Here is a 27140-nt window from a genome sequence, read left to right on the forward strand (position 1 = left end):
CCCCTCATTCACTGTAGAGGAGCACGAGGTGAGACAGGTATTGAGGATGGTGAATCCGAGGAAGGCTGCTGGACCTGATGGCATCACTGGAAAGGTGTTGAAGGGCTGTGCGGATCAGCTGGCGAGGGTCTTTACTAAGATCTTCAACAAGTCCTTACACCAGTCTATTGTCCCACCCTGCCTGAAGTCGTCAACTATTGTTCCTCTGCCTAAAAAACCCACAATCAGTAGTTTGAATGACTACAGACCAGTTGCACTGACTCCAATCATCATGAAGTGTTTTGAGAAACTGGTGCGCCGTCACATTATTTCCTGTCTTCCATCAACTTTTGACAACTACCAGTTTGCATACAGGGCAAATAGATCCACAGAAGACGCTATCACCACCACTCTCCATGCTGCTCTGTCCCATCTGGAGCAGCCGGGGAGTTATGTGAGGCTGCTGTTTGTGGATTTTAGCTCTGCTTTTAACACTATCCTCCCCCATAGACTGGTGTCCAAGCTAGAGGCGATTGGACTCTCCAACTCCACCTGTCTCTGGGTTTTGGATTTTTTGTCAGAACGTTCTCAGAGGGTTAGAGTAGGGTCACATATGTCCAAAGCCCTTAGCCTTAACACCGGCTCACCACAGGGTTGTGTGTTGAGTCCCCTGCTCTATACTCTCTATACGTATGACTGTACAGCCATCTATTCCAGCAACAAAATCATCAAGTTTGCTGATGACACTACGGTGGTGGGGCTCATTTCAGGAGGGGATGAGTCCGCCTATCGGGACGAGGTGGAGCGGCTCTGTGTTTGGTGTGGAGAGAACAATCTGGCTCTTAATACGGCTAAGACCAAGGAATTGGTGGTGGATTACAGGGAAAAAAAGGCGGACATTCAGCCCTTGTATATCAACGGGGAACGGGTGGAGAGGGTGGCGGAATTCAGGTTTTTGGGAGTGACTATCGATCAGGGCATGACTTGGAGCGCAAATACCACTGCTCTGGTGAAGAAGGCCCAGCAGAGAATTTATTTCCTCAGACTTTTAAAGAAGAACAATCTGAGTGAGAGACTGCTGGTGTCCTTCTACCGAGGCTCCATAGAGAGCATTCTCACATACTGTATTTGTGCTTGGTTCTCCAGTTGTACAGCTAGGGAGAGGAAGGTGCTCCAGAAGGTCATAACCACAGCCCAAAGGATTATTGGTCATCCTCTCCCATCTTTGGAAGAACTGTACGGTTCCCGTTGTCTTAGGAAAGCAAACAACATCCTGCAGGATTCATCTCACCCGGGATACAGTCTGTTTGCACTACTGCCTTCTGGCAGGAGATATAGAAACATCAAGTCAAGGACAAATAGACTGAAAAATAGTTTCTATCCAAGAGCTGTGGCCTTTTTGAATGCTGTAACTCGATAGTGTGACCTGGGAGTTTGATGGGTGTGGGTGTGGGTGTGGCTGGAATGTGGTTTGTTTGGTTGTTGTTGTTGTTTTGCTTTTGTTGTTTTTTAAGGGATGGCATCCAATTTCGTTGCACTTGTGCAATATTGCACTTGTGTAATGACAATAAAGAATCTATCTATCTATCTATCTATCTATAAATAACTCTGATTCCAAGCAAACACAGTTTCAAAGGGCTATTTAAAAACAAGGTTTGGGGAGATGCAGAAATGCTAACTTTAGATTACCGGTACCTAATATAATTGTGCAAAGTTGATGCTGTACATAGAGGACAGCGCATGTAAATGTCTGATACGTGAAATATTTCTTCCACTTCCTTCTCCCTTTTGTTTATCAAGGAGAAGAGCCTTCTCAGTCTTCACAGGGGGCATCCCATATCATTTAGCTACATTATGTGTGTGAAACATGCCTACTATGCCATGGGAATCTGATTGATCAACTTCTATGTGTATGGCCTGGTCCACGAATCTTCCCAAATTTTAGAAGGGTGTCTGAGTGAGTGATGGAGGGAAAGCAATTAAAGGCTGACGCTGATAGACACATGTCTACCATCTCATTGAGAACTGGATCATAGCAAAAGTATCCTAACAAAAGTTGAAAGGGAATAAAGTAGGGCTGCTGTTTCATTGACTTATGTTCATCGACTCAACATTGACTTGTGCTCATTGACTCTCATGTTCATTGATTTTTAAGATACACCTGCATCAATCAGTAAAGTATTTCTATCGTTTGTTTTACGGATGCCAGCTCCTCTGTAGGAGATCCTGCGGCTGGTTTGGGGTTTTGTTGTTGTTTTGTGTGTAGGGCATTTGAGATATTCTTGGAAAGTTTCACATTGTATGAAATAGAGATCACAGAGGTATTCAGAGCTGCAAATCAGTTCTGGTCCTGCTGCATCATTTTCAAGGAGAGAAATAGCTGTTGACGCTGCTTTAGGACTGAGCTGCTGGTATTTTAACTGCCAGCCAGCCATTTTAACGGCCAGCCAGTCAAAGGCGCAACGCAATGATGAAATGTGAGGAGACAGCCTTCTTTTGGCAGACTATATCTCAGTGTCACAAAGGCTCCTCAATGGGAATCTATTAAGAAGATTGATTAAAATTTTAATTTATACGAGTTGATCTTTTCCCTCCTCATCCAGTAGTGTCTCCCATTATGAATGTTACATAACTTTGATATGCTGATGTATGCCACTCTTCAGCTCAAAAGGAACTAGGGCCGCATATTTTTCATTAGCACAACTGGTATGTAAAAGTTGAGAGACAGTGACAAATTGCCCCCTCTTGCCGTGCAATAGAAATCATATTATCTGAATGATTATCTAGAACACTTTTGTGGTTAATTTGCTGTGTGTCCCACTAATGTCCCAGATCAACGTAACACAATGATAATAACTCTCCTGTTTTATATGTATATTAATATCTAATTACCCTGTCATTTGGGGGATCACTGGGTTTTTGCTACATGGCTCATTAGGCTCCGTGTTATTACGATGCTGATCTCCGAGTGTAGCTTTGCTCATTACATTGTACAAACATGGGATGACTGTTTGCTGTGAGATCATGGGACAACTGCAAAATTACACCAACATTCTGGCCTGTTCCACCCAAACCTGGTGGCAGAAGATACTCAAAACCAGCTAGCAAGGTGACAGACATGAGAATACAGACAACAGGCATAAAGTACGGGTGTGAAGGAATAGGAATTTCTGCCATTTCCTAATTGTTTTTGGGTGGGATTGTATATTGTGGGTTGCAAAACAATTGTTTCTTGGGATTAATGGTTTTCTTGCTCAGGAAGATCAAAAGTTCACTGGAGGTTGTTTTGCACAGCAGGGTCAAAGGTTCAGCCTTTAGCCTACAACATTGCAGAACAGATGTGAAGCAGTTACAGATATTTATCAATGAGAAAAAAGGGCCATGCTGCCCCCCTTTTCTCCCTGTGCACCTGCTGCGCGCGCACACACACACACCAGTTATGCTCCAGAGGTTTGGGGGAATGCCCAGAACAGATTTGGGGGTGTGGGGACACTCAGGGAGAGGAGAGAGAAAGGAGGTCCCACGACATAGGTCAAAGGCCATCCACTAACAGGCCAACTTGGCTGGATACAACCCGATGCCTGAAGGACCAGGGCTTTAAGGTGACCTAGTGGGTTTATGAACCAAGGATGCACTACATCTACTTTCCTCTTGCCATTTGCCTCTGAAATAGGCTATGAAAGCTGCAGGCCAATAGGTAAAGCCTAGGCAGAAAAGTTGGGAAGGGAGAGAGCAAGCAACTTCTACAGTAACAACTGGCAATGACTCCTTTTGTCATTTAACTGCCCAAGTGCCCTGCGCCTTTTCCTTCTCGACCTGCAAATTATTTCTGTTCATGACCCTAAATACTACCTCTTCTTCCCTTGACAGAGATGACCTACCAAGGGCTTCTTTTTCTAAAATAATAGGGTATCCTGACCTCCTTCACCAACTGGAACTTCCAAAGGCTGCGTCTCGTTCTCCAGTTCTCCTTAAACGTCACACAGTGCAACATCAAAGTTCCTCCCCAGCTGTGCCAGCTATTGCTTTTCTGCCTTCAGATCCAAATCTACCCCCAGCTGCTTCCCCAACTTTTCAAGTTTTTCTTTAAAAAAAATTTTTTTTGAAGTGTAGCTACTTCTGTGTTCCTTTCCATAACCCACTTTCCAAAATTATTTGGGACTTAAGAGTCCGTTTGTACTGTACTAAATTCTCAAAGGAGTCCTCCATTTTTTAATCCTTTGAGACCCCTCTGTCCCTCTACCTCAATGCTTTTTATGTCACACTTAGAACGTAAATGATTATGCTTCAAAGTTCTTGTAACACCCCCCCAAAAAAAAAGTTCAACCATTGAAATGTCAAGAAATGTTTGAATTGTCGGTTTGTTGACATTGGTAGAGCAGGAGACACTTAATCTGAGGGTGATGAGTTTGAGTCCCATGTTGGGCAAAGATTCCTGCATTGCAAGAGGTTGAACTAAATGACTCTTGTGGTCCCTTCCAATTCTACAATTCTGTGATTCTGTTATCAATCCTTGCCGCCACAGGCACTTGCCCCAAGAAATGTCCAAACATGTCCAAACCAAGGCTTAGTTGAAACTTTGGCTCAGCCTTGGAACCTGATTCTGAATGTCAGGGTTGACCAACCTGAAGTAATATTAAAAAAGAGAGAACACCTGAACATGTGCAAAGTGAATTTTCCTCGCCTATGGGTAACGGCAAGTGCTTATTACAGTGGTATCTCGGGTTACATACGCTTCAGGCTACATACGCTTCAGGTTACATACTCCGCTAACCCAGAAATATTGCTTCAGGTTAAGAACTTTGCTTCAGAATGAGAACAGAAATTGTGCTCCGGCGGCGCGGCAGCAGCAGGAGGCCCCATTAGCTAAAGTGGTGCTTCAGGTTAAGAACAGTTTCAGGTTAAGAACAGACCTCCGGAACGAATTAAGTACTTAACCTGAGGTACCACTGTACGTATTTGAGACAGAGCTGGCAGGGAGATTGTCCTTAAAATAAATTATTACACATCAGGAGGGTTGGGAAAGTGAAAAGTAAGGAATTTGCCATTGGTTCAAACCGAGTAAAATGTAAAAGAGAATGGGATCCTTGAAAGGTGTGACTGCAGTCTCTGAAATTCACTTTCCTACCCAGAATTTAGTGGTTGCGTATTTCTCTGTAGTCTATGAACATTCGCCAGTTCTTTTCCATTTCTATTCAACAATGTTTCATTTCTGTATTTTTACATTGCCTGAGATTTCACTGTTGGATATACGGCAATATCTGATAAGCAACAAGCAATGGTATCATTATGCTGCAGTATTTGATAGATGACACAAGATAGTCTCATAGCATCTTAAAGACTAATAGATATATATTTTTGCATAAGATTTCACAGACTAAAGCCCATGTCATCAGATCAGTAATACTCTGTGTGACAGGTACATGTGTATAAAGGGGGAAAGCTTGGTGTTAAATGGCAATGAAACGTGAAAAGTACAGCCTGTGACAATTCAATTAGAATTTAAATGCATGCAAACTCAGCATAGTGAGTCTTCACAAGAACAGTAAATTGTGATAATGCAATCATGCCTTTGCATTGCTGAGCAACTTAACTCCAGTAGTTATTTCAAATTCTAGTATCTAATATTGAAATAAAGTTGACATCTGAAGGTATTTTATAATTATGAAGATAAAATGCTTTATATACAATCTGAACGAACCTGGATTTTCAGCAGTGGTATAAAAAACGTTCAACAATTTCGGTGGTTTCCTAAAGAAACTCAGCAATTTTGGGCTCTTCCTAAAAAAACACCCAACAACTTTTGGGGTGATGCAGCAAACGCAGAACACATGCAGATGTTCATGTGATTAGAAAGCTGACACTCTAAAAAGTCCTGCAAGCTACCAAATTCAGCCTGATACAAGCTGCGATCTTTGTGTGTGAAAGCACCCGGGGCGTTTTTGGTTTGGGTTTTTTTTTTGCAAGCCCCAGGGGGAAAGAAGAGAGAAAAAGACTGAAGTGTCAGGGAAACAAATTAAGTTATACTGTAGCCTGGAAGCCATAGATGTTTCTCCAAGATTTGTTTGTGGAAACTACTGCCACCTTGTGGAAAATGCCCATCATTACAGGCACCCCCTTTGTCTCTTGAGAAATGATGGAAGAATTCATTTAATTTCTGCCGAGTACATTGCGTTCAGCTTTGAAAGGTGAGCAGTGAAGCTGATGTAATTCCTGGCAGGGTTGTACTGAGGGGCAAGGCTCAACAAACTCTTCCCAGCAGAGCAATGATCTGAGAAAGAGCTACCCGTTTTGCCTTCTGCTCCCTTGGATCTCAAGGTGTTGTTGCACAAAACACTTGAAAAGCATGTAGGACAGGAGATTGTTATTCATTTGGGAAAGAGTCCAAGATAAAACATTCATATATATCATAGAATTGTGGAGTTGGAAGGGGCCACAAGGGTCATCTAGTCCAACCCCCTGCAATGGGGGAATCTTTTGCCCAACATGGGAATTGAACCCACCACCCTGATATTAAGAGCCTCGTGCTATACCGACTGAGCTATATTAGGCAATAAAGGTTTCAGAAAATGGCAGCACAAAACAGCTCCTGCCCCTTAAGGGGGGGGGGACGTAAGAAGGAATCGTTTCCCAACCCACCCTGTATCCCTCACCTGCGGCCCTGTTTCCATTTCGCTGCAGTTCGCCTTCCACCAAAAATGACATTATTTGCTCACCGTCCACTGCGGTGAAATTACAAGACTTACATAGCATGATTAATTAATTTTCAAAAATGATGTAAGCTATATTTCCATTGCGTTGTTTCATCCCATTCGTTTCAACGCAAATAGGGGGCGAAAAAGGTAATCAGTTGTGTATCGTTTGTGGACTGAAAGCAACAATAACAACTATTAAGTTGTGGGTGAACATATCAGATGACACAGCGATTCTTCAAACAGCTCTTGTTTATTCACAGGCCAGAACAGAACTGAACTGAAGGGTTCAGTCAGGCTGCTTATATAGAGCTCCAGTACAACGTAACTGTAACAATTTTCTGAAACTATCCAATCACTGAACGTCACTTTCGATCCCTTATTTGCATAACTATCTACAGTATCCCCCTGCTGGCCCAGGGTGAGAACTTCAGTACATAACAACAACAGTGAATACCAATCGTATTTGCTGGATTGGATTATTTTCTGGATGTGAGACGAGTAAGCAAACACTGGCCATTCCTGCTCCTGCTTCTTCACCTGTCCTTTTAAATTCCACCACCTGAAGCAGCCTGCTTCTCCAGCTACACAGTACTATGCAAACCTACTGGAAAAGCCATTTGTCTTCACATGTTCTCTTTCAACAAGAGAATTGGTGCTGTGGTGGTTTACTGCCCACAGAGATCTTTTCCCTCTCCAAACAACCAAAGCAGGGGCAGACCTGAAGGCAAGACTCAGAATCTGTTGAGACATATGGTTTGTACTTTCCAAGAAAACATAAGCCCTTGCCATCACCCACGCAAACAAGGAACGTCGCATAGCACTGCCAATTGTTCACACCAAGTACCCTCCTTAATATGAGCATATGAGCAGAGCTTCTTAATTACGATTTTTAGAACAATAAGGATTTATGAGCTATACTTGCATATGGAAACCAGCAGGTAATAAAGGTGGATCAGTCCACCGGGACCTTATCTGGTCTTTTCTTTGGCCTATCTTGTGTCACTCTTATATGTATGGGTGCATATAAAATATACCTATGGCTCTATGGGTTGCATCCAAATGAGTTCTCAGAAAGGTTTTTAATCCATGAGAGGCCTCCGCTAATGGAAAGTGGGAGGTGATTTCCGCCGGTTCTTGTGCCAGCTGAAAATCTGCACTGGAGGATGGGAAGTTCAATGGAAAACAAGTGAGGTCCCAACCGAAGAAGAATGGTAGCTTAAAATGATGGAATACGCACAGCTTGCAGATTTAACATATAGAATAAGAGCACAAGAAGGATATACGTTTAAAGAAAACTGGAAAATGTTTACTGATTATATGGGTGAAAATTGTGTACGTTTAAAAACGCTGCTAGCATTAAGATAAATTCAAGAGTGTAAACAAGTTTTGATAGAGCAATAATGGATTACTGAATGGTTTAGTTCATGTAAAATATGTAAGGATGTATGGTATGCAAAATGAGAAAAAGAGAAGAAGTGAAGTAATTGATTTAAGGTTGCCTAATTGAATATTTTGAAATGTAAATTTATATATATATATATATATATATATATATATATATATATATATATATGCAGGTTTTGGTGTCCTCGGGTGTCTTCCCGTGTAAAAGTTGGGGTGTGTAGGCGACGTTTCGACGAGGTCTCACTCGTCATCTTCAGGCTGGTGCTTTCGGCTTCTTGTTACTGGAACAGAGCAGGATCTCAGTGTTTGAGTTCCTATAAATACTGTTGAGGGGGTGTGGTGTATAGCCTCCAATGTTCTGGGCAGAGAGGAAGTTCCCAGGCTAGTGTGCCTTTTCTTCTTTTGTTCCTTAATTACTTGAGGGATATCTTGAGTGATTTCTTGAGTGATATCCTGAGTACCACTTAGGTGGGTCATTAGGTGTGGATTAGTTGCTAAAGTCTTTGTGTCTTGACCTCTTGAACTTTGTGAAGAGTTTTTCTGAGAAGATGGCTGTACTGCACTTAGTTGTGCTCTGGCTTGGCTTCGTGTATAGGGGCGAGCTGTGGTTTTGTGGCCTGTGTCAGCCAGATCTGTGTAGGGATTGCAGGGGGGTGCAGCATCCGGAGGTGCCACCATGGTTTGGCTACTGGATGGTGTCTGTAATTTATCTGTGGAGAGGGTCCGGGTTTGGGTCTGGTGTGGTTGATTGGTGATGGCGTTCTGTGTGCCTCTGGATCTGGTGTCAGTTTTTGTGGGGAGGGCTAATTTCCAGATGTCTGGCAAGCGGGATGTGTCGTCACGCTTGTTCATGTTGTGAGGGTGTTTCTCTATCTCGATGGCTTCCATGATTATTCTCTTGTGGTGATGTTCCATGTTAAAGAGCAATTTGGAATCTGCAAAATTAATTTCGTGTCCTGTTTCTTTCATGTGTTGGAAAAGAGAGGAAGTTTTTTCTTCTTTTTCTCCGGATGCTGCACCCCCCTGCAATCCCTACACAGATCTGGCTGACACAGGCCACAAAACCACAGCTCGCCCCTATACACGAAGCCAAGCCAGAGCACAACTAAGTGCAGTACAGCCATCTTCTCAGAAAAACTCTTCACAAAGTTCAAGAGGTCAAGACACAAAGACTTTAGCAACTAATCCACACCTAATGACCCACCTAAGTGGTACTCAGGATATCACTCAAGAAATCACTCAAGATATCCCTCAAGTAATTAAGGAACAAAAGAAGAAAAGGCACACTAGCCTGGGAACTTCCTCTCTGCCCAGAACATTGGAGGCTATACACCACACCCCCTCAACAGTATTTATAGGAACTCAAACACTGAGATCCTGCTCTGTTCCAGTAACAAGAAGCCGAAAGCACCAGCCTGAAGATGACGAGTGAGACCTCGTCGAAACGTCGCCTAGACACCCCAACTTTTACACGGGAAGACACCCGAGGACACCAAAACCTGCATTCCTGTACCCGTGAAAATCTACGAAAGCATATATATATATATATATATATATATATATATATATATATATATATGAAGTTCCTCCCAAGTAGTGTTAGATACAGCCATTAGAAGCAACCATTATTAGATTTATACAAGTGGGAGTGTTCCTTGTTGAGGGTTCTAGACCAGGCATAGGCAAACTCGGCCCTCCAGATGTTTTGGGAATACAAATCCTATCATCCCTAGCTAACAGGACCAGTGATCAGGGACGATGGGAATTGTAGTCTCAAAACATCTGGAGGGCCGAGTTTGCCTATGCCTCTTCTGGCCTCTTCCATTCACCCCTCCAGTTTTCTTTTCCACCTCACACAATAGCCAGGCAGAACTCTGTGGCCACTGAGCATGCTCAGGCCTCACAGACTCCTGGTGTTGAAAAGGTCACTGAGTCCAACCCTTGTTCCAGCATCCATGATGGGTGGCCATTCAGCCTCTGCTTAAAAACCACTAGTGAAAGAACAGCCCACCACTTTCCAAGGCAGACTGCTCCATTGTAAAAAAAAAAAAAAAAAAAGGTCATACCATCTGGGAGTTCTAACGTTCAGTCTTAATCATTTTTCTTGCCGTTTGAAGCCACTGGGAGGTATCTGATTAACTCATTGTGCAAGGATGTATGCTCATGTATACATTCCCTCCACCTCCTCCATGCACTCTTGCTCCCGCCATCTGTTCTAGGATGTTCCCCCAACCCGCTAGAACAGATTTAGGAAGGGTATGGAGGGGCACGCACAGGAAGAGGATAGCGGGAAGTTCTATTGTACAAGGGTAAATATTTCTGCAGATTGAACAACTTACGTATCTCTACATTGGATCCGGCCTCTGAAACAACCAGAAACAAATTTGCTCCATTATCCGCATGGCAGCCTTTCAAGACGATTCAGAAAATTCACACGTATAGTTTTTAAAACCAATGGAAGATGCATGCAGAAACAACAGCTGCTGTTCTTCTGTACAGGCACTTTTGATCTTTAACTCACAGATACATTCCAAAGAGTTGCTTTATGATTTGTCCTGCAACTGCCTTGGAGATGGCTCTCTGTAGGTGTTCACAGGGTTAGGGTTGTGCTGAGGGAAGAAAAGATAAGAATCGGCAGATAGCTCAGGGTGACGTAAGAATTAGGAAATGAAGAATTAGGAAGTTAGGTTTATTTGGGAAACATCCCAGGGACCGCTGTACTTTACTGCTTTTAAAAGCCAAGGCAAGAAAGGTCACTTAATTCCTTTTGCTTCTCTCTTGGAGGCAGCTGGGTTGAACCACCCACCTTTAGCAAATTATAAAGCCACTCCAGAGAACTTCTGCCTGGGTCTCATTTCATACCTTCCAACATTTAAATGAAAATAGGGATGTCTTCTTCTTCTTCTTCTTCTTCTTCTTCTTCTTCTTCTTCTTCTTCTTCTTCTTCTTCACCACCCATCTGACTGGGTTTCCCCAGCGACTCTGGGCGGCTTCCAGCATATATAAAAACCATAGCATTAAACATTTAAAAACTTTGCTATACAGGGTCTATTCAGGTGTCTTCTCAAGGTTGTATAGTTACTTATTTCCTTGGCTCAGCAGTTGCATAAGTCCATACCCTCCAACATTTCTCCAATAAAAACAGTGACATCCTAAAGAAAAACAGGACATTCCAGGGTTGAATAAAAAACTGGGACAGCTTCTGTAAATCTGGGATTGTCCTTGGAAAATATGGACACTTGGAGGGTGTGGTACGCTACTCACAACTTATAAGGAAATCTCACCCAAAGGCTTGCAATATAATCAAGTTGTGTTGGACGTAGGTCTGAAAGCTTCATTGCTCATGAATATTAGAAAAGGGATTGAGTTTCACTGACTGCAGGAACCTTCTGAACAGCCAATAAATAATCAAGTCCATATCAAAATAACAGAGGGGGGGGGGAGAGATTGAGTGAGACCAAGGAAGATGTAATTTCCTTAGGATGTAGCACCATCTATTGGACATGCTGACATGGCCATGATACAGGCCTCGTTTCTCAGAAAGACATTTTGAGTAAAACGTGGAGAGTATTTCACCATTATTACAAAATCTGTACAAGTTAGCAAACTCACCCTAATTTCAGACTTGAAGATTTTTTAAAGAAAGTGAGTATATGAGCCACTCATACAATACAAGGTGGAGGAATTGTCAAACGCAGCGGAAGAAAACATGTTGTTTTTTAAAAAAATCATTGGTAGGAAGCAGAATAGAAGGCCGCAGAAGGCAAGTTCCCCTGACTCCTCCAGACAGCCTTGGCCAAAAAAAGATGGCAGTCCCCATTGGCCAATATGGCCAAGTTACAAAGGCAGGGCCACCAAGCTGCTGAGGGGAGCCAAGCCACTAACTGAAAACCCTCAACAATCTCACGTTTAAATGTAAGGCAACCTACCCAAAATTTCTTAGACCCCCCACGTTGCCCCAACTGTGATTCTGGAACAAAAGTCTGGGCGTTATTCAGCTCAATACTAGGAAGCAAATTTGTTAGGATGCCCACCGAAGTGTCAGCTTGCTGGGCATTTTATTCCATCAGAACCCCCACCCCACCCCAGGAATTTTTGTACATTTATGCTGGTAGCAGAAACAGAAGGTTTATTGAGAACTTGGTGGATTGCTGTACTTAGCTTGTATGCAGAATTAGGCGTGTTAGCTCACCAGTAATGCAGGCTTTGGGGGTGGCATGGCATGCAGGAAGTCGTGTGTAAAATTGCCACTGACTCTGGAAGATACAGGGTGTGTTTATACGTTTCTGATATTTTTACAGCAAATCTTTCTCCAATCACCAATTGCTGTGGTCAGGCAGATGGAGACTACCAAATGTAGCTGTTCAGGAGACTAACATCCCAAGAGTGACATTATTTGGCTTGGTTGTAGTGAATGGACATAGACATCACTTAGAGCTGCAGTCTTGCACTGTAGTCCTATACAAGTTCAATGGAAGTTGCTGCCTGGTAAGTGTGCATAGGACTGCAGCCTCTGGAGCAGAGGACCCCATATTTACTTACCTCCACTACCCTACTAATGATCTGTCTTGTAACTATCATTATCATGTAGCACCACAAGTTTCTAAATGACTCATTGGTGTGGGAGAGAAGGCAACACATCTATTAAGTAAACATTACTTCATTTCCATGGCGTCTGAGCTTCTATCAATGTTTTATTGACATTTTAATTACCAGCATAAGCATAATGCACACCCTATGTTTTTACAGCTTTCTAATTTGCACCATTAGCAGTGTCCCAATGCATTCATAATTTTACAAAAATAGAGTGGTGGCAGGCGGGGGGGGGGGAGAGAGAACAGACAGGGAGGGCAATGTCTGCACCTCTGCTCTCAGAGCTAGAAAATCTCTAGGGTCTTTAGACTCCTTCTCCCATCAGGCCCATCTCCCATCAAACCCCCCAACATGGCCAATGGAGAATGGGCTACAGGTTCCCTGCCCTTGACCTAAAGGCTGTTTCACACATACAGTGTCTGCTGAAGGTCTTGCCTCTAGATCAAATACCTGAAACAGAACCTTCAAATCAAATCAAATCAAACACAATGCTTTTGATGCATTTATGATTATGCCAACCTTGCACAGCTTGTTAAGGAGAAACAGAGCTAAGTGTCATAAACTTGCTGAAGGCACCTTGCCCCCAAACTCCTAATGACCACTCCCAGCAGCTTCATTTGGGTATTAAATAGAATAGGGGACAAAATAGTGTAGCACCCCCAACTGCCAGGGGGCAGAAAAACACTCCCCCAATTCTACCTTCTGGACTCAGTCCCAGATCCAGATTAGGACCAGATCCACTATAGCACAGTGCCCCCCAATTCCCATTCCAGCAAGACACCATAGTTGATGGTATCAAACGACTCAGAGAGATCAAGAAGCACTAAGACATGCATTCATTTTGCTGGCAAGTCAGCACCAATTGCCTAATAATTCTTCAGAGAAACACACACTCTCTCTCTGCGCCTGGTTGAGGATTTGTTGTTGTTTAGTCGTTTAGTCGTGTCCGTCTCTTCGTGACTCCATGGACCAGAGCATGCCAGGCGCTCCCGTCTTCCACTGCCTCCCACAGCTTGGTCAAACTCATGCTGGTAGCTTCGAGAACACTGTCCAACCATCTCATCCTCTGTCGTCCCCTTCTCCTTGTGCCCTCCATCTTTCCCAACATCAGGGTCTTTTCCAGGGAGCCTCAGCTTCAGGATCTGTCCTTCCAGTGAGCACTCTGGGCTGATTTCCTTCAGAATGGATAGGCTTGATCTTCTTGCAGTCCATGGGACTCTCAAGACTCTCCTCCAGACCATAATCCAAAAGCATCAATTCTTTGGCAATCAGCTTTCTTTATGGTCCAGCTCTCACTTCCATACATGAGGATGGAGGTTGAGGATAGGAAGTATTTAAAGTACTTATTATATCATCCCATTCCTAGTGAAGCACACAAGGGCAGCATTTCTCCCCCCCCCAAAAAAAAACACCCTCCAACATTTTTCTAAATCTTCTCTCACATCTGCTCTTATGCAGAAGATAAAATACAAAACCATGGTGTCAGTCAAGACCACTGGAAAGACTAGACAAAAAGAGGAGGTGGGCTAGACAGAGAGCAACTATTTTATCAGCATTGATTTGAATTGATTGTTTTGGTTGCAGACCTTTGCAATTTGGCTGTGTTATTAAAAGGATGTAGTTATGTAGCAAAAAAACCCAATCCAAAATCCACCTTTATAATCTATAGTTTTTAAAATGACACCTGTTAACCTAGTAACTTGAAACTTGGCATACACAATGTACCTGATGAAATCTATACTGTAAATATAACAGACTGATCCCAGAAAAAATGCAAAGGATACCGCCTATTAATTTTTTTTGAAAAATAACACATTTCCCATTTTTCCCCTCCAGTTTTTGAACAAGTATATCATACATTTCTTTCCAATTTTGGCAAAAACTGCTGATGTACTTTATTCCAGTTTACCAAGGAAGACAATATTTCATTGGTTTGGTGAACCTTTGAGCAGTGGTTATTATGGTTTTCCTGCCTCCATTAAAGCCTATGGCAGTAGCTACTGGTAAAATAAAGATTGCGTGGAATTTAAATTTTGAAGCAAGAATTCTGCCAGTACTACAATGCTTGAAGAAAGAGCCACCTATCCGATGGTACGTGCAGTGCCTACCCTACCAGTTACTGATATAAGAAATGAACATATGCGGCTTCTAATAAGTACCAAATCTACTTCTACCTCTGTAGCTGGTTCGGTATGCCGCTTGGAGCTCCTTTTTAGAAAGGGCATATGCTAAATGTAGCAAATCAATATTTTCTATAGAGGTAGAAAGTACAGAGTACAGAGGCATTGGAGTAGTATAGAGGCATTCCCATCAAGCAGAAAACTTGCTTTTGCCTGAGGGTTGAGCCAAAGATAATGTACACACCTTCAAAATGTTCTACATAAAAAAAAGAAACAAGTGTAAGAGCCCAGATCTTGTTTTGCTTCTAACATTACACAGCATAAACTCTTTAAGGGGTTCTTGATCTAAGACTGAGCCCTTATATGAACCTTCTGCCTTGGCATTATTTACCTTTCCTTTCCTTTTTTCAGGCCTTTTGTTAATCACAGAAACGAGCTGCCCTTGTCTCAACCTAGTTTTATCGGCTGAATCATCATTTCGCCCTGAAAGCTCCACCGAGACTTCAGACACAAAGCCGATTTATTTCTAACCTGATCTTAATTTTGTTCAGAAATGTTGCCAAAGGCTTACTTGAAAATTATCTTCAATCTGCATGGGGACTAAAAAGGAAGAAATTTTGTACTTTTCGCAGAGACAGTAAAAGCTATGCTCATGCTATTAAAATGCACTGCAAAATGTATGGTATGGAGCTAAAACTGGAAAGAATGAGTTCTGAAAAAGCAAACATGGCTTTGTGAACAATGCAATAATTGAAAACCCAGTAACTTAAGGACGCCAAAAATTCAAGTAGATAAATAGGCACCGCTCTGGCAGGAAGGTAAATGGCGTTTCCATGCACTGCTCTGGTTTCGCCAGAAGCGGCTCAGTCATGCTGGCCACGTGACCCGGAAAAACTGTCTGTGGACAAACATTGGCTCCCTCGGCCAGTAAAGTGAGATGAGCACTGCAACCCCTGAGTCGTCTGCGACTGAACTTAACTATCAGAGGTCCTTTACCTTTTTAACTTTTGACAAGATTTCTTTGTGAGAGTTATTTTTAGTATCTGGATATTTTATTCAGTTTGCCAAAGCATGTGCAGGGAGATTTGTTTTCCGTTATGCACAGCATTAATTGCACACAGTACTGTTTCTATTCCGCTGCAGTCCAACTTCCACCAAAAACTACATTATTCATCTTGCTGTCCACTGCTGCAAAATTACATAAATTATGTTGTCATTAACTTATTCAAGTCCATCAACCCCATTCATTTCAGTGTAAAGGAAACTCAATGAAAATAGGTGGTGGGGCATAATTACATATCATTTGTAGGCTGAAAGCAACAACAGCAAAGACAAGTCATATTTACTGGATTGATCTTTGGAACAAATAAGAGAACATCTCTTTCTCACTCTCTCGGAATTGGAAGAGGCTGTGTGGGTGTTGGACTGGTGTCCAGGCAAGTAATTGAAGGAGAACCATGGCTCAGTAGTACAGCATAGAAAGAGATTTCTGGTTCACTGCCTAGCATCTTAGATAGGGCTGGGAGGGACCTCTGCCCAATATCCTGGAAACCCATTGCCAGACAGTGTCAGCAATACTTGGTTAAATGGACCAAAGATCTTCTTCAGTATATGGCATGTTCCTGTGTCCTAGAAACACTTCAAGACAGAAAGCTTGTTAAGTCACAAGATTTAGGCCAAATTAAACACTCAGGCCCCACATGGCCATTAAAATTGCTTTTGCATAGCAACAGTCTAGCAAGGAGGGAGAGGAATGTTATTTGCAAATTTTACCAACAGCCTGGAGAGTCTCCTTTCCAATGCCAACACACACTGTCATGCATAAAGGGTTTTCATCAGCAGCTTCCGTTGAAAGTGGTAACATATCAAAGAGCCTTGAGTAACACATCAATAAACCAGCCAAGAAAAAGAGATCCATTTGGCCATCCCCCTGTTTCTTACTAGCAGATCAAAACATTTCAATTTAGGAAGGCCTTTGCAAAGGTGTGTTACTGACTGGTTAAATACTGCTGCTGGTTTTGGATTACATATTGGATGCTGCTAATTTGTCCTTTTTATAAAGTGACTTTTATAGCTTTATTTATCTATTTGGTTTTGGGGGTGGGGGTTTTGTAGGGCTTTTTGTAATTTAGGATTTTTAACGCTACCTCGAGCACTTTGGAGCAGAAAGAGTAATGGCATGGAGTGCCATTCTAGTCATATTTACTCATAAGTAATCTAACTGTTGGACGCGGGTGGTGCTGTGGGTGTTTAACCACAGAGCCTAGGACTTGCCAATCAGAAGGTCGGCGGTTCGAATCCCCGCGACGGGGTGAGCTCCCATTGCTCGGTCCCTACTCCTGCCAACCTAGCAGTTCAAAAGCATGTCAAAGTGCAAGTAGATAAATAGGTACCACTCTGGTGGGAAGGTAAACGGCGTTTCCGTGCGCTGCTCTGGTTCTCCAGAAGCAGCTTAGTCATGCTGGCCACATGACCCGGAAGCCGTACGCCGGCTCCTTCGGCCCATAGAGCGAGATGAGCGCCGCAACCCCAGAGTCGGCCACGACTGGACCTAATGATCAGGGGTACCTTTACCTTTACTTTACGTAATCTAACTGTATTTGATTGGACCCAGCTAAGAGTGGATAGGATCACGTAATAGAGTCACTTCAATTCTTGTTGTTAGATATAACCCCCTCCCCAAATTCCTAACCTTTATTAAGCTATTCTTTCCAAGAAGGGAGTAATATAACTTTCCAGTTTCAATCCATTAAAAATATTGCAGCTGCAGATAGGATGTTTTCTTTATGATAGGTGGCATATAGTTCAGCAGCATCAGTACTGGATTCTAAGGGAACTTAATATTTCAATATTTTTGTTACTATTCTAATAATCATTTTCCGGTATTTGGGGAAACTGGGTCCAAACTAACAAAATAAATTTCAACAGGAAAAATGAAAGCTTCTACACTTAGACAGGAAGAACCAGCTGCACGAATATAAGGTGGGGAATGCCTGACTTGCCAGTAGTACATATAATAAGGATCTAGAGTTCTTAGTAGACCACAAGCTTAACATAAGTCAACAGTGTGATGCAGCAGCAAAAAATGCTAACGCTCTACTAGGCTGCATCAACTGTAGTGCCCAGATCAAGGAAAGTCAGTCCTGCTCTATTCTGCTTTGGTCAGGCCACACCCAGAGTACTGTGTCCAGTTCTGGGCACCAAAATTTAAGAAGGATATTGACATGCTGGAATGTGTGCAGAGGGGGGCAGCCAAGATAACCAAGGGTCTGGAAAACAAGCCTTATGAGGAATGGTTGAGGGAGTTAGGTATGTTTAGCCTGGTAAGGAGGAGACTGAGAGATATAATAACCATCATCAAATATCTCAAGGGCTGTCACATGGAAGATGGAGCAAGGTTGTTTTCTCCTGCTCGGGAGGCTAGGACCCAAACCAATGGATTCGAATTACAAAGAAGGAGAGTCTGACTAAACATCAGGAAGAAGTTTCTGATGGCAAGAGCTGTTCGACAGTGCAACAGTCTCCCTCGGGAGTTTGTGAGTTCTCCTTCCTTGGAGGTTTTTAGTAGAGGGTGGATGGACATGTCATAGGTGCTTCAGCTGAGAGTGCAGGGGATTGAATTAGATGGCCCTTAGGGTCCCTTCTTGCTCTGCAATTCTATGATACTATGTAGACCACGTGGCAATATGTTCTGTTTTTTGCATATTTTTTGAATACAATTAACTTAATACACCAATAATTACAGGAGTCAGATGTCACTGTATCACTGAAACAACGTTCTCTTACATTTGTGTTCAGCAACGATTTGTGGTCCTTTCCCTATTATTTCTCCTGCACGCCCATGTTTTGTGTTGTTCCCTATGTCCTGAGCCCTCCTTATTATGTATTATTTTACTTATTCCTGTTCCCTATCATACTTTAGCAAGAGGTTACGGTATATATCCTAGATAATTGGTATTTGCCTTTCTTTATGACTGCATTTTCAATCTCCCTTATAAATCTTAATACTGTATTTCAGATTTGGAAATATCCGTACCAACGTATCTTATCGTTCTGTATTGCTTCTTTGACCACTGAAAATAGAATCATTGTTGAATTGTTGTGTGCAGGCACAGAAAGCAGTGCACCAGGTCAAGCATGATCTATTTCTTCCATGCGGCTGCGTCCCTAGAGTTGCTCATGTTACTCTGTATAAAGGAACTGACAAACATCCAATCTGTCCTGGGTGCTTGCATATGTGCCTGTAAGGAAGCTTGAAATTATATTTCATCTTCTTAAGCAATTTAGGAAGAATTTTCAGGATTTGGATTTCAAACAAATTTTTGGATGATATCATTCCTAGGCAATGACAAGTAATATCAGAACTCATTACTTAAAGATAGAAAATATCTATGGGTTACCCTTTTGTACATATATTGTTTACTCTTTAAAGGTTTTATGGTGGGGGGGGAGAGAGAGATTACTTTTAATCAACTTTTAAACCTCATTTGAAAACGTACTCGTTTAAAACATTCTCGCTAAACTTCTAAGAATCCGTGGTGGGATTTGTTGTTTGTATTTTTCCATGTTCTGTGCAATTTCTTTGCAAGGGCAGATGAAAAGCACAATCTATAATGTCTCTGAAGTAGTGGGAAAATTGCTTGCGCTTCAGTGGCAATCAAGATGCAGAATCAAATAAATTATAGGCACTGATTGGAGACAAGGCAGACCACTTTAGAAATCTGCACTTTGCAGTGAATTTTAATGGTCCCGTCCGACTCCCTGCTGCATCAAACCAAAGACCCATCTAGTCCAGCATTCTGTTCCCGCAATGGCCAACCACAATGCCATATAGTGACATAAGATACTGATTTCTATTGAGTCAAACCATTGGCCCATCTAACTCAGTACTGTCTACACTGACCAGCAGCACCTCCTCTGAGCTTCAGGCAGGGTTCTTTAATCTGGGCATTCCAGGAATTGAAGCTGAGACCTTCTACAAGCAATAGAGATTATCTACCAATATGCTGTCCAGCTTGTGTTCCACTGCAACTGTCATTCAGAGGCAATACATATGCCATCAATGACTGGTAGCCACTGATAGCCTTATCCTCTGTAGCTTTGCTTTCAGACTGTACAGCAGGGTCTTTTGGAAGTGAATGAATATACAGACAGGGTTGTAGGTTTGAGCCCCACGTTGGGCGAAATATTCCTGTACTGCAGGGGATTGAACTAGATGGCCCTCGTGGTTCCTTTTCAACTCTACAATTCTTTGAATCCTGGCAGGACAGAATGAGCAGAAAGCCAACAGGTAAAGTTTTCCCCATTCTACATGCCCTTTCCAGATGAAAGTACAGCTATTTCAAATCTAGTTGGTAGAACCTTAAGTGCAACTTTCACCATCCTGACATGATTTGGGCTCAAACTATCAGCTTGGATTTCTCTTGAACTGAGGCAAGCTCATTCAAATCTGAAAACAGCTGTGTTGCGTCAAAAATATTGCTTCCTCCGCCCTCATTGATCTTGTAATATTTCAGCTGTCAAAACATTTAACTCCAAGCCACCAAGTGAATCATCAAAACAGACAGGACATTAACTAGACAGTCATGTGAGGTTAGAGACCAAAAATGGTGAATTGCCTTGACCTGAATCTTCATGCTCATCCCCATAGTGCAATGCTCCCCAGTTTAAAGGCAGCAAATGCAGATAATGTTTAGAGTTCTCCAAAATTGCTCTGCAAAAAATATTCCTTTTTCTTGCCCCATGCTGCGAACAGGTGTCCACAGATATAGGGCCATATGGCCATCAGTGAAGCAATTTCATTTCCCAATAAGGATTTCCTGCTTGGTGTGTGGGTGAGAGAGAAACATACAGTGTTACCAAGCTGTCCAATCCAACTTCAGAGAAAAAAGGAACAAACAATCTCATGAAAAAAACCGTAAGGACATAACAGTAGTCCAGGATGGTATGTTGTGACTGATTGTCAATCTTCCTTTCAAGAATTGATCATAGTTTATATGGGGTTTTCAATCCAGCCACTGATGAGGTTAGTCAATGGGAAGGAAGCACAAGTAGCTATAATTAGCTTTACCATGAGTTATCTAGAAAGAAAAATAAATTATCATTGCAAGTAGGTCACCAAGCACCAGCTATAACCATGATTTTTACCTGACAACATTGTTCATCCTCCAAGTTCCTAAATTCTCAGGGATGCAGGACCCACCAAACTGCACTGGCTCTATTCAAATACAGTATCTTGAGGTTGCCTCATGCAAATCTGGCTCACTAAACACCCTAAAAGCTGGACAGTCAGTATTCATCCCAAACAAAGGTGCAGCGCTAAACTGGAACAGACAAACCTGGAATGTTCTAATGCTTCTTAAGTTGCTGCTGCAAAGGGGTCCATGGCTGCCCTCACCAAAGCAGAACAAGCTCCTTACATAAGAACCAGCACAATACAACCATTTCTCCTGCAGCATTGTCATCATCACAATACTTGATAGAGACTGACCAGTGGTCTTCTTACACTATCACATGAGACCTTTATGCCTCATCACTGCTTGCTCATAAGCTCCCATTTAATTCAACAAAACTGAACCTGTTATGCAGAATTATTGATATTTGTTTATTCATTTACAGTCTTTATCGCATTCCCTGTCACTGCCCTCTGGCATATGCGACTTCCCATTTCACAGAGAGCTGTAACTTCCCTGCTAGAATAGCTGTAACTTCCCTGCTAGAATAGAAGGTTGTTATTCAGTCAGCCAATGCTATTTTAAAATTGCATAGAAGCACTCTCTTCCTTTTAAAAGTGCACAAGTCAATTCCGCCTTCAATTACATCAGCATAAATCAGGGGTGAGGGCATTATCCTGATAAGTCAGAACTACTCTGGTATAAAATCAGCAGAAAGGTCGGAAACATTGGGATTAAATGACACAAAGGATTGAAGATAAAATGGGAACCTGTTTTAATTCCAGGGCACCATTTCAAAAGTAAGCTATTAACCATCTAACTGCAGCTCCACCAGCCTGTGGGAGTGACCTGATGTTTCATTAAGGACGAGCAAAGTCATTTTGTTTCTTTTCAAATTTACTTTAAGTAAACTTACTTAAAGCATCACAGTTAAAAACCAAGACACAAACTAGCAGAATGGTACATTTTATGTTACAGAATGGTGTTTGCCTTTCAATCTGTTCTGAAAACATCTGGCTCTGTGGAGTAAAATTATGTCCTTCTGTCAGAATATTTGATTTGACATGACACAGTACCAGGTGGTAGGGCCAAACTCATGTTAATACAACATGATTTAAATAGGTTAACATGGCAAATTCTATATTAATGCATTTCTGTTATCCCCTGAAGAAGCATGTATCAGAGCACACTGTTTTCATATCAAATAAGCACAGCACTGGACTTCGCAACGTTGTAGAAAATCCAAGAAGCAGCAAGTGTGTTGAGCTTCCTGTTCCTCTGGATCTTTGTCTGAAACAGAATTATCACATGTTCCCCATATCTGGAATATGGTCATCTCCTATGACAATTCTACATAAATCAAGATGGAGGTGCAGAGGTACAGGAAGCACAATACACTTGCACTTCCTGTTCCTTCTGAAACACCATCTCACTGAAAACGACCGAAGCTCAAGGCCCAGTGTACCACGCAGAGAGCTCCAGTTTCCCTGGTTGCCTTGCATGCTAAGGTCACCTAGGTAAGTGGTAGGCAAATGCTCTCATCTGGATACTAGATAATGGAGTTGTCAACAAGACTAGTTAAATGAGCAGCACTGAGTTTTTTAATACTGCAAGCCATTTTAAAGGTCTTCAAGTGGAACAGTAGACCATAAATAAGGAATATTAGTATAAAGAATCTACTCTGTCCACAGGAATTAATGAGCAGGTACCAACTTTATAAAGAATAAAACATGACAGGGAAAAAAATGTAAATTTAGTTATGAATAACTACCAGGTTATACAGTTGACCGGATCATACGACTTGCAGATGGCCATCCCTATACTAAAAAGCTGGTTTATTAATTTACATTATATCCCGCCTTTTCCCTCAAACTGAGATTCAAGACAAATACACCTTGTCTCTAGTGCACAAACATCTAAATCAAAGTTGGGGAGCTTGTGGTCCTCCAGACATTGTTGGACTCCCATAATCCATGACCACTGGATGTGTTGCTTGTAGCTTATGGTCACAGGTTCCCCATCCCTGATCTCAGAGTGTGCATCCAACTAATATGGCACCATACGGTGCACATCTTGCAATTTCTCACAATGCAGGTGCTGAGATATATTTTTAATTATCCATAGCATATTGTGGAATAATTAGGTTTTATACAAAGCAGAACTAAGTAGACCTTGCATTGTGCAAGCAGAAAGATTTCTGCTTGCATAATGGAGTATTTACCTGCTCTCCTCACCCCATATCACCCTAAATCTGTCCTGGGGATTCCCCCCAACCCTCTGGAGCAGATTTGGGGATGTGGGGGACACATCATTCTGCTCACACAAATATTTTGCTGAATACCACCCACTATATTATTCTAGTATATTTTTCAGCCTGAAGAAGAAACACCCTTTTGATTTTTAAAATCAACGGAGGTAAGGTTTTTACATAGGAAAAGAATACAAATTAGAGAAGAAATAATAGGACCTTTAGCAAATAGCAAAAGTGGGGAAGGTGGTTTTCGGCTTTCATCCTTGGTTTGTCCTTGAAAGGTCAGTCGCTAAGGCTGAGCAGAATTTTTGTGTAGGTTTTAGAAAAACAAATCCAGAGCTTATTAAAATAGGTGGATAAGCAACACTTGTACATTTCTAGGTGCTCAGAAATGTTTTGCCACTGCTGACTTCAGTAAAGTGAACTGGGCTTGTACTGGTAAATATGTGGTCAGAGAAATACAATTAAAGGAAAGGCACATTTATGCATTTTGCTGTCACAAAATAATTTTGCAAATGATTTTTTCTTCTATCTAAGTCAGATTTCTATAGATTGTTTCTACAGATGCTTTCTGTTTATACCCACAGCATATTTGGTCTCGCCTTCCAGAAAGAAAATGCAAAGGGTAGCATTCTTGCAGTGAAAGAGCCTGCCGTTTCATCAGCAAAACGGGTTATAGCTATAGCATCTAAGCAGACGGTTGTTATATTTCCTCCTATGAGATAGGTGTTAAAACAGCGCTTCTGCCAGACGGTTGAATTGTGGCAATTTCATCAACATCTCACTGTGTTTAAATAAAAATGCTAATTAGCAACTCCAGCATATTCAGCACAAACAAGTTGTTTGAAAAACAGCTCATTGAAAGGATAGTTATCATTCTTTTAGTATCATTCTTGTTATTTCTGTTGATTATTATCTGCATTTCAGATTCGACGTGGGGCTTTTTGAGTTACGGGTCCTCCCCCTCCCGTAGAGTCTGGTTGCAAAAATGTTAAGATGGCAACCTTTTTTTGTTAACTTGAAAATATGAAATATAAATGGAACAAAAATAAAGTCTTAACACTGACTTAACATTCTTTTGAAGCCCAGCGCTTTGCCATGTTTACCATTATCTCTGTGAGGCAAAGTCACAGGCTGCTAACCTAAGAATTATGCTTAAATGGGAATTGACGCTTAAATGAGAATAAGCCCTGTAGAACATATCATGGGTCTTAAGTCTGGGGTTGCCACACCTGTGGCCACAATGGCACCCTCGAGGAGTCGTACAACTTGACAGGTGCAACGCCCCAAGGAATGCTGGGAAACGTGGCCGACGCCGCCGGCAAAGGATGCCGGGAACTGTAGCTTCATTAAGAGCCGCTCCAGAAGATCCACCCTCGCTGTTAACTTGGTGACGTCAGCGCCCGCCTCCTTCCCCCTCCCCATAGGTTCCCGCGCGGAGCCGGAATATCTCCTCATAAAACGGGTACCGCTCTAATTAAACGTTCATGGATAGCTAGATATAGATATCCCAAGAGGAGGAGAAAGAAGCCCAACGGCTCCTCCCCACCTCAGCCGCGCGCCCGGAAGTCTTGTCTCGGACCAGGCCCGCGAGGGAGCGGAAGTGACGTCGTGGCCATATATGGGCGCATGTTATGGCGGAGCCCGTGAGGCAGAGGTAAGTTTTAAGGAAGGGGAGCGGGGCGGGAGGGAGGATAGACTTCTTTCACACCCCTCCCCTTAGAATCTTCGGTTCTGCTCCGTTCCTTCCCCCTCCCTCCGATTTATCGCGGGAACGGCCGGGGGGGGGGAGGGGAGGATGGCGCGTTCCTCTCGACCGCCGCTCTTCCTGGCCTTCGATTGGGTAAGGGCGGAAGGCCCGGCTCCTTCGCTTCTCCTCCGACTCCTGGCGGGGCGGCTCTTCTACGACACGCGTGTGGGCCCGCGTTCACACGTGAACGTGCCCAACGAGGCCGGGTCCTAGCGCCTTGTGGGGATTGCCAGCTGGCTGCTTTGTCACCCTGCCACAATGCCCTGTGGGGTTGTGTCAGCCGGCTTCTCTCCCTTCAAGGGCAAAAACCAGCTGCCAACTCGTTCTCCCCTTACTGGCGGGCTCGCACCCCCATCTCCCCTTTTGGGGACAGTGGGGTTTGGTGGCCTGCCAGCATCTGGAGGGTTATGGGTCCCCCCACTTGAGGTACACACCTTTGTATTTCCACATATGTCACCACCAGCCCCACCTCAGGAAGCCTAGAGTTCTCTCTCACACATGTATAATATATATAATATAATACAATATATACATACACACACACACACACACACACACATATATATATATAGTGTGTGTGTGCGTATAATATAATATATAATAATATAACACTAATTTTACTGGAGGCTTTTGCAGCTGCTTATTCTCTTGCAGGATCTATATGCCACTTGATCAGCAAAATAAATTAATGTTTTATTGCACTTGTTATTTCAGGATGTATGTTGTCCTAGGCTGCTGCTTCTTGCTTCTTTTTTTCACGGAAGGGCAGCTTGTAAATGGACCAAAGAAGTACAGCTTTAGTTCTAGTCAGGATGTTAACAACTGCCCTGTTTTAGAGATACCTGTAGCATATGGCGATGGTGGCTGACAAATGGTGTAATCTGCATCTTTGTTGTCTTACTTTCATGTAGGTTAATTACACCATATAATTTTTCAGATACTTAACTTACAAAACTCTGCAAAGTGATGGTACTGTACTAGCTTCAAAAAGACACTAACCAAATTCATTTGTTGTACAAACCAGGTGATTTAATTTTTGTTAATAGAAATATTACTTGTTCAGGTCTGCTTTATTTTGAAAGTGCTCTTTTTAAGAAAGAGCTATTTCAGAAAGTCTCATCTTTTTTTTCCTTTCTAGATGAGCTATTTTTGCTGGAAGAATAACAGGATTTCCCCATATTGATTTTTGTACATTGACATTAGTAATTCAGAGCTTGAAGTGGATTGACAGAAAAAATGAAGAGTGGAGTAGCACAGATAAATGTAAGTATTTTAAAGAGTATGCTCTATGCTGGCTCCAGGATTTGGGGGCGTTCTCAGTCAAGACACTTTTCAGTGAGTCCATATCACCTAGTCTGCATGGTGGTGCTGTGGTCTAAACTACTAAGCCTCTTGGACTTGCTGAACACGTTGGTGGTTTGAATCCACGTGACAAGGTGAGCTCCCGTTGCTCTGTCCCAGCTTTTGCCAACCTAGCACTTCAAAAGCACACTAGTGCAAGTAGATACAGTGGTGCCTCGCAAGACGAAATTAATCCGTTCCGTGAGGCTCTTCGTATAGCGGTTTTTTCGTCTTGCGAAGCAAGCCCATTGACAGCTTAGCGGATTAGCGCTACAGCTGTCAAGCGGCTTCCAGCGATCAGCTGTTAAGCGGCTTATCAGCGGAACAGCTGATAAGCGGCTTAGCGGCTTAAGAAAAGGGTGAAAAAAGCAAAAAAAAAAACCACGGGGGGATGCAAGATTTTTTTCGTCTTGCGAAGCAACCCCATAGGGGAATTCGTTTTACGAAGCGCCTCCAAAACGGAAAACCCTTTCGTCTAGCGGGTTTTTCGTCTTGCGAGGCGTTCGTCTTGCGGGGCACCACTGTAAATAGGTACTGCTGTGGCAGGAAGGTAAACGGCATTTCTGTGCACTCTGGCTTCCGTCATGGAGTCCCATTGCACCAGAAGCGGTTTAGTCATGCTAGCCACATGATCCGGAAAGCCAGCTCCCTCTGCCTAAAGCGAGATGAGCACCGCACCTCATAGTCGAATTCAACTGGGCTTAACTGTCCAGGGGTCCTTTACCTTTACCTCTTTACCTGGTGATGGTAACTCCTGCTTTCCAGAGATAGATAGCAGAGGACCTGTAGTAGTAGTATATATTGGTTGTTAGCTTCCATGTAAAATAGGGGAAG

The 27140-nt window shown here is 42.6% G+C and overlaps 1 protein-coding gene and 1 long non-coding RNA gene across 5 annotated transcripts in view; one reads left to right on the top strand and one right to left on the bottom strand.

Annotated features, from left to right (window-relative positions):
• LOC309363683 overlaps nt 1-27140 on the bottom strand; it is a 365021-nt gene that overhangs the window by 298026 nt on the left and 39855 nt on the right. The window lies entirely within an intron of this gene.
• CWC22 (CWC22 spliceosome associated protein homolog) overlaps nt 24720-27140 on the top strand; it is a 43891-nt gene continuing 41470 nt past the window's right edge. For 2 of the 4 annotated variants that reach the window (XM_081915220.1, XM_081915217.1), the window contains exons 1-2: nt 24720-24872; nt 26104-26228. In XM_081915220.1, coding sequence (XP_081771346.1) covers nt 26202-26228 — 27 coding nt within the window. In that variant the 5' untranslated portion in view covers nt 24720-24872; nt 26104-26201. Of the gene's footprint in view, nt 24873-24938; nt 25059-25968; nt 25990-26103; nt 26229-27140 lie in introns of those variants that run through there. The other 2 variants (XM_081915218.1, XM_081915219.1) reach the window with 2 other exon arrangements.

The sequence above is a fragment of the Podarcis melisellensis genome (assembly GCF_964234715.1).
Source record: "Podarcis melisellensis genome assembly, chromosome: 1".
NCBI lineage: Eukaryota > Metazoa > Chordata > Lepidosauria > Squamata > Lacertidae > Podarcis > Podarcis melisellensis.